At 57.1% G+C, this 8,049-nt stretch overlaps 1 protein-coding gene across 1 annotated transcript; it reads right to left on the reverse strand.

The window, feature by feature from the left end:
• Positions 1–474: 474 nt before the first annotated feature.
• On the reverse strand, positions 475–1,714 carry LOC142821376 (olfactory receptor 10D3-like). Its single transcript, XM_075912279.2, has one exon. It carries the CDS (start codon positions 1,712–1,714, stop codon positions 752–754), a length of 963 nt encoding a protein of 320 aa, XP_075768394.2. The 3' UTR covers positions 475–751.
• Between the last annotated feature and the right edge of the window lie 6,335 nt (positions 1,715–8,049).

Consider the following 8,049-nt stretch of genomic DNA (forward strand, 5'->3'; position numbering starts at 1 on the left):
CTAGGCCCACCCAGTGCCCAGAACTTGGAGATGAATGGTGGTTTCCCATTGCGCATCAGAAGCTGCCTTGATTTTAAAATCGTTGTGACCTCCCATTGCCGGGTTGCTTTTCCCAGGCACCAAAGTCTGGGCCTGTGGCTCTTTGGAAGCTGCCTCTCGGGTCAGTGCAAAGACACCATCAGGAAGACTCTGGCTGCCCCCCTCAGTGCACGAGTGTAGACTTAGCTGAACAAGAGTTCCCAGGACAAAGCTGGGGCCACACAGCTCCAGTGATCCTGGGACGCACAAAGGAAGATTTCTGAGTAGGAGAGAGGCGGTTTGACCTCTGGTGCCAGCACCGGTTGAATACTCTGCCCGAGTCTGGCGTGCACAACTCAAGCCAGGGGCTGATTGCTTGGGGAGGACGCACACAGCAGCCATGAGAATCCTGGCAGTGTAAGTCCTGCCTTATAATGATGGATGGAAAGAGTTTGACCTCGACAGATCTGTGCTATGAGGCTGAGACTTTCAGAAAACTCTGCAAAGTTTGTGTCTCCAGTTCTGATTCATTCTGATGCAAACTGAGTGCGCTTGTCCCTCGGGCAGCATTGAAAATGTCAGCCTGACAGCGAGGCAGACATCCTGGGATTGTAGAAGCATTTCTATGGCAGTTAGAGCTCCAGAGAGATACATTGGGCTGTGTGAGGATGGGTGAAGGGAGAGTCATTGAGGTGCCATGCCGATGTATTTATAGGTGGGTTTTCAAACAGACTCACATGCTACTCCTGCATCTGCTGCACATCAACGTGCAGGTGTCTGACCCCCCTCGCAGTTTTCTCAGAGCCGCTTTCACCTCCTTGTTGCGCAGCGTGTAGATGGCCGGGTTCACCATGGGCGTGACCAGGTTGCCAAAAATGTTCACAGGGGTCACCAGCACTTTGCTCAGCTGTGGCTGAGTGTAGATCAAAGCGGAGGGCCCGAAGAACATGGTCACCACCACCAGATGGGAGGCGCAAGTGGAGGTCGCTTTGCGCCGCCCTTCACCCGCGTTCATCTTCAGGATGCAGAAGACGATCCTGACGTAGGAGGCGAGGATGAGGACGAAGCAGGTCATGGGCACCACCCCAGTGTTGGTGAAGACCACGGTCTCCAAGATGTACTTGTCCCCACAGGCCAGGTTGGCCACAGTGAAGATGTCACAGAAGTAATAGTCCACCACGTTGGACCCGCAGTAGGGCAGCGTGAAGGTCAAGGTGGTGACGATGGTGGCGTGGAAGGAGCTGGCGATCCAGTTGCTGGCAGCCAGGAGGGCGCACACCCGGCGGTTCATGATGAGCAGGTAGCGCAGCGGGTGGCAGATGGCCACGTACCGGTCAAAGGCCATGACAGTGTACAGCAGGCACTCCGTGCTACCCAGGAAGTGAGCAGTGAAGACCTGGGCCATGCACCCGCCCAGCGAGATGACCTTATCCTGGAACCAGAGGCTGGCCAGCAATTTGGGGACGCTGAGGGAAGAGATGCCAATGTCCAGCACGGCGAGGTTGCAGAGGAAGAAGTACATGGGGGTGTGCAGGCGGCGGTCGGCAAGGACGGCTGAGAAGATGAGCAGGTTGCCCAGCAGGGTGCAGAGGTAGAAGGCTAAGAAGGTGAAGAAGAGGATGGTCTCGAAGCCCTCAGTGTAGGGGATCCCTAAGAGGATGAAATGAGTCACCTGGGTGCGGTTCTCCAGCCCCATTTGGGTCTCCTTCCTGGGGCAAAGGGAGAGAAATACAGCCAGTGAGTTACAGAACAAAAAGACCCGTCACCCCCTAGCTACAATATTCCCCTTCCATCCATCGCCTGCGGGACTCGTTTTCCTTGACCTTGTAATGCCAGTTGGCCTCACTGTGCCGGCGCTGAGCATGGTGAGAAAACGTGCCTACCACGGATATGGGAGAGTAGACACACACCAGACAAAACGGGCCATTCGATTTTATTAGAATGTCTTCTAGCTGCTCTGCGCAAGATTCTTCTCTCCTCTCCTTGTGCAATTACAATTTCTCCAGTCATGTTCTCTCTCAGCTTGTTCACCACAGTATCCTGCAGCCTTCTGTTTGTGGCTAACATTTGGGGAGCGGTTTTGTCTCCTCCCCCTTTCTTATCGTAGAGCTGGAAGAGCCCTCAGGAGGTCATCGAGTCTAGCCCCCTGTCCAAAGTAGGGCCAGTCCCAACTAGAAGCCTGAGGCACTTTGAAGTGCATCTACACATCACCCTAAACTAAAAATAAGATACGCAAATAATTTATTTTGAAAGGTCGTGCATCTAGGCAGTGCAAATTTCAAAATAATGCCCTATTTTGAGATATCCCTTTTACCCTTGCGCAACGAGAGTTACAGGAAAGCCAAAATAAGGCACAAGTTATTTTCAAAAGTATTTCAAACTAATAGGCGGTTGGTTAAGATATGGGGTAGTTGTTTAGGGATACCTGTGGTTTGGGGGTAAAAACCACTTTGTCCAACGAGTGGAGTACAGCACAAATAAATGATGGTCACATAATCACCAGCCTATCCCGGAAGCCTACCGACCACTCTTCTTATCTACACTCATGTAGTTTGCACCCCGAGCAATTCGCTTGACCCATTGTCTACCGTCAAGCCCTAAAGTACAACCGCATCTTCTCCAGTCCAGTCCCTTTGACGGAGATAGACACCCACAGGGGCTCCATGCATTCACTGAAGCGGTTTTTACGCACAAAAGCTTATTCCCAAATAAATCGGCCAATCCTCCCTCGGCCACAGGACTCCTCATTTCTTCAGATAGAGACCAACAGAGCTGGCTCTCGGGGCCCTCTGTGCAGAGGGCTGGCCCTGGTGAGCAGCGGAGGGGCTGTCTAGGGGAAGCACAGTGGGTAGAAGCACAGGGGCTGTGAGGAGTCGGTGCTAAGCAGCAAGGGGAGGGAGAGGGAATGTGGGGAAGACTTGCCCCAGGGCGGGGGAAGATGGGAGTCTTGGGGGCTATTTTGAGGTTAGAGGGAGCAGGAAAAGGGGGCAGCCCCAGCCAGAGGGGCTGGATCCAGGACCGCTGAGAGAGACGCTAACTTGATCCGGTTCCCATCCTACGCAGAATTCACAATCTGGTTCAGCATGTCTCAGCCGCCCTCCCTTCCAACAGCGCCTCCCCCGCCGTTCCGCTGTGCAGCCGGGACCCCAGATGGGATGTTTACAGTGAGATTTGAGGGGCGATGGTGAAGTGTCTGGGGGCGTTTGGCGGGGACATTCCCCACGCGGGAGCCAGGGCTGCAGGGCGGGTTATGACAGACAGCGAGAGAGATCAGTGACACAGAGACCAGCCCAGAGGCAGGCGCTGCACAAACCAGGCCGGGGGCTGGGCGGATCGTTCTCTGCAGGACACCCCTGGCTGACAGGCTCTGGGGGCGGCGGGGCCAGGCCAGAGACAGGCAGAGACCGAGGGCAGCGCGAGAGGGTCGGTACCAAAGCAGGCGCCTTACACTGGCTGCAGGGACAGAGGCGGCTCCAGCTGACTGGGATTCTTCCCTTCTGCCCCGGCCGGGACTCCCGTGGCCCCATCCAGCGTCCTCCCCGGCCCGGCCCAGCGGCTCAGCCAGAGCCCCCGAGACCCACCCGGGAGTCGTAATCTGCTGACAACGTGACTAGAGCAGCCCGCGCTGCTGCCGAGACCGCAGCTTCCCACCGCTTCCCTCAGCCTCCCGGCTCGCCTGGGCCTTAAATCCCCTTCGGGCCCCTGGAGACCAGCCCTGAATCCCCACCGGGCTCCAGGGTGAGCCCTCGGCAGTCACCAATTAACGGAGATTCGGCCTCGTTTTGGAGACGCCCAGAGACCACCTGGGCCAGGTCCTCAGACCGGTAATTACCGGCAGGGCCCTGGAGCCGGCAGGGCCCGATCCCCAGCTGCACTGGGCCCGCATTCTGCTCTCTCCCCCCTGGCCTGACACCTGGGGACTCCGCTGGATTCACTGTGGCTGTTCCCCCCGCCCCCGCCGCCCCTGCCCTGCACACGGGTGTGAGGCAGGAGAAACGCCATCGGGAAACGAAGCCGCGCGGTGCTTCTCCCACGCCCTGCGCTGTTGTGGGGAGGTTGATGCTCGTCTGGGCTCTGCTGCCCTATGACACAAGCCAGAGAATCCCCCCGTGGGGTGAAATAGCAGAGGCTGGGCCGGAGGTTGGGCTGGAGGCCTCTGAGTCCAGCCGAGCTTTCTCCTGCGTCTGTGTCCCGCTGCTCCCCGGCCCCCCTCTCTGAGCGCACAGGGAAGTGTTCGTGCAGCGGGGTGGGGACGGGTGAGGGGGACGCTCCCCGCTGTGCAGACAGAGGCACCATCCGTCCCGTGCGCCACGGCGCAGCCCTTGTGTCAGGACAGCAGAGACGCTGAGTAGAGAGTTGAGCCATTTTGGGCGGACAGCCGCCCCTCCCCCAACCTCCCCCCAGACCCTGACACGCTTGTTCTGAGCGGACACGGAGCGAGCCAGACCGGCCTTGCAGAGCTTGTGTCTCAGTGACCCGTCGGGGGAAGGGTTCTCTACCCCTCCCCTCTTCACTGGGATGCACGTCGCTCCGCATCTTCCCGGGCCATGGGCGGGTTCTGTTCCCCTCCCCTTTGCACCGCCAGGATCTGGGACCCAGGGCCCTTAGCGCGTTATGGCTGATTGGACTCAACCAAAGCTGCTCCCTCCTAGCCAGGGCAGTGGGGTGGGCACAGGCCTCGCCAGACACCTGGGCTGCGCACCTGCCCGCTGGGGTTGGCTCAATGGTGTGATGCCCTGTAATGGGCAAAGCCACAGACACCGCAAAGAGGGGTGGGAGCGGGACAGGCCCCTACATTCGGGGGTTCCAGCAGTGAGCTCATCCAGCCGTTTGCTGGTGTCCCAGCGCTGTAGGTCTAATAAGGCCCCCAGGGATTCCGCTAATCAGTCTCATTCCCCGCCATTCCCTGGTGGGCACCTCGCCTGGGAGCCGGGATGCGGGGCAGACGTGGTGATTAATCTCTGTCGATGTGTTATTCCCAGGTACAGCGCCCCATGGGGTGGAAGGCTCCTTGGGGTTAATTAAAACGTTGCCATTGCTAACAAGTCCCCGGGCTGGAACCTATTGCGCTGGGTGCCAGGCTCAGACGTGACTCTCGGTTGACACCAGCTGAGTTCTGTGTCCTTGCCATGAATGTCAGGGCCGGACTGAATTGGGTGATTTGCTTCATTAATGACTTAGAGAATGGCAGAGAGGGGGCGCTGATAAGGTGTGTGGGTGAGATCAGACAGGGAGGTGTCCTGAGTGCTTTGGAGGACAGGACTGTGCTTCAGAGTGAACAATGGTCAGAAGCAAAGAGGATGAAAATCAAAAAGGACAAAGGCAAAGTGCGGCCCTTAGAAGGGAACAATCCAGCGCACACAGAAGGGGAAATGTCCCCAAAGCAGGAGCATTATGGCTCCTAGTGACCCATAAAGCAATTATGGGTCACTAGCCAGTCACTGTTACCAACAGAGCAAACATGTCTCTGGGCTGCATGGACAGGAGTGTTGTGAGCGAGACAGGAGCAGTCAGTGATTATTTCGCTCTACTCTGTGCTGATCAGGCCTCCCCTGGAGAGTTGTGTCCAGTTCTGGGCACCACATGTCAGGAACGCTGTGGATAAAATGGAAAAAGTCCAGAGAAGAGCAACACGGATGATTAAAAGTCTAGAAAACAGGACCTATGACACTGGCCTGGTTCACACAAGCCCCAGAAGTTGCCTCTTCTCCCCATGCCCAGCCCCTCCCCTTTCACCAAGGCAGGGCCAGGCTCTGGTGCCCAACACCAGCCTTTCCTCCCCTTCCGCCAGGGCTATTTCCCCACCCCACGATCCCGGGAGAGTCTCAGTGGGAGCGACCCTGAATCAGGATTCTGGTTTTCAGCTTCTTTGCCCAGCACATTCTGTAACTGTAGGAACGAGGTGCCAGAGTAAAGTCTCCCGGAATCCAGGTGTGTTCTACCCCTTGGACCATCCTTCCTCTCTGCCCTGCAGTGTGCTAAAGTGCACCACAGAGCCCTTAGTGAGTGTGCACCAGCAGCGTCTGCAACAGCGGGAGCAGGCAAATACCCGCCCAAGCCAGATCTTGTCTGTCAGCGTTCACCCCTGCTGGGTCCCCACACCGCCGTATTTATCTGCACCTCCGCAGGTGTGGGAGACCACAGCTCCCATTGGCCCTGGATCATGAATTAATGGACAAGTCTCTCAAAGTCTTTTAGCCAGTGCTTGGGGCTTCCCTAAGCCCCTGGCTGTCAGAAGCCTGGAGTGGAAGACAGAGCTGGAGCGCTGCAGAATTGCCCTGTTCCGTTCGGTCCCCTTGGATCTCTGGCGCAGGACGCTGTCCCAGACAGGATACTGGGCGAGGGGGACCATTGTCTGAACCAGAACGGCTGCTTGTGTCTCCAATAGGAGCTGGGTGTCTCACACTTTTGGGGCGGGTCCACACAGGGATACGCCCACTGCTGGCCTGGCTCATCCAGCGCAGGCTTTGGGCTGCAAAACTACTGGGCAGACATTGGGGCTGGGGCTGGGGGGTGAGCTCTGGAACCCTGAGGGGGCGGAGGGACCCAGAGTCAATGTCTACTCAGCAACTTTTAGCCCCAGCCAGCTGATGCCACAGCAGCCTTCAGCTCCTTGAAGGGGGATTGCAAAGAGGATGGAGAGAGGCTGTTCTCAGTGGGGGCGGACGGCAGAACGAGGAGCAATGGTCTCAAGATGCCGTGGGGGAGGTCTAGGTTGGATATCAGGAAAAACTATTATTAGGAAAGGCCCAGCCACAGTCATTCTATGGGGCTTTTATCCTCCTGGACAAGGACCCTTCAGTGCCTTTTTGAATCAGGGCCTTTATCCCGATCCTTCCAGATGCTCCAAATTCTGGAGCTCTGTTGACTTCCACTTGCAGGATCAGGGACTTGGGCAAAGGAGAGACGCCCCCCCCCCGGGACGATACAGTAAGGAAGGGAGGTCTGGGGAGGAAGAAGAGGCAAGAGTAATATGAACAATGTCCATCTGTCTTAATGAAGCAGGATCCTTCTGGCGCAAAAGAACACAGAATTAGGGCAGGACAAAAACTTGTGGCCAAAGGCCGGACAGAGATGGTGTGATGGCACGTTGGGGGTCCCCCGTCTCCTGCACCCCGAAATGGCACAAACAGACTGCACCAGCCGGTGGAATAGAGGAAGTTTATTGCCTCTCCGGGGGTATGTCTACACTACCCTCCTAGTTCGAACTAGCGGGGTAATGTATGCATACCGCACTTGCTAATGAAGCCCGGGATTTGAATTTCCCGGGCTTCATTAGCGTAAGTGGGGAGCCGCCATTTTTAAATCCCCGCTGCTTCGAACCCCGTGTAGCACGGCTACACGGGGCTCGAACTAGGTAGTTCGGACTAGGGTGCCTATTCCGAACTACCGGTACACCTCGTTACACGGGGTTCGAAGCAGCGGGGATTTAAAAATGGCGGCTCCCCACTTATGCTAATGAAGCCCGGGAAATTCAAATCCCGGGCTTCATTAGCAAGTGCGGTATGCATACATTACCCCGCTAGTTCGAACTAGCGGGGTAGTGTAGACATACCCCAGGTTACAGCACAGCACAGATGTAGTCTGGTCACAGAGCTGGGCTAAGATGCCTCAGGCCCCCTTGAGATGGGAGAGACTGGGCCCCTAAACTCCAGCCCCTTTCCCTAGGCTGTCTCCTCCATGCTCCCAGCCAGCAACTCACTAACCCTCTTCCAGCCCTGCCCTCCAGCCAGGGCAGCATTCCACCTTCCTTTGTTCCTCTCCATGGGGGGTGTCTGGCCCTACTTGTTTGCATAGTGACTCATCCTGTTTTTCTGGGTGGTGGTACCCACGGCAGCCAGTGGGGGTTACCCCAGAGCCAGCAGCATAGAAACCAGCCAGGTACCCCCACTACATCACAGATGGTCCAGAGCTTCCCCTTGGTGAGCTGGGTTGGGGGGGCCACCTTTGCCTCTATGCTGGGGCGCTGTGAGCTTTGACTGTTTCCCTGCCAATGGCACTTCCAGTGCAGAACCTGGGGGCGGGCAGGGG

The sequence above is a fragment of the Pelodiscus sinensis genome, chromosome 30 (assembly GCF_052426305.1).
Source record: "Pelodiscus sinensis isolate ZL-2025 chromosome 30, ASM5242630v1, whole genome shotgun sequence".
Taxonomy (NCBI): domain Eukaryota; kingdom Metazoa; phylum Chordata; order Testudines; family Trionychidae; genus Pelodiscus; species Pelodiscus sinensis.

Bases quoted from the DNA above. Each gene is read 5' to 3' on its own strand.
- LOC142821376 (XM_075912279.2), bottom strand. From the start codon at position 1,714: ATGGGGCTGGAGAACCGCACCCAGGTGACTCATTTCATCCTCTTAGGG.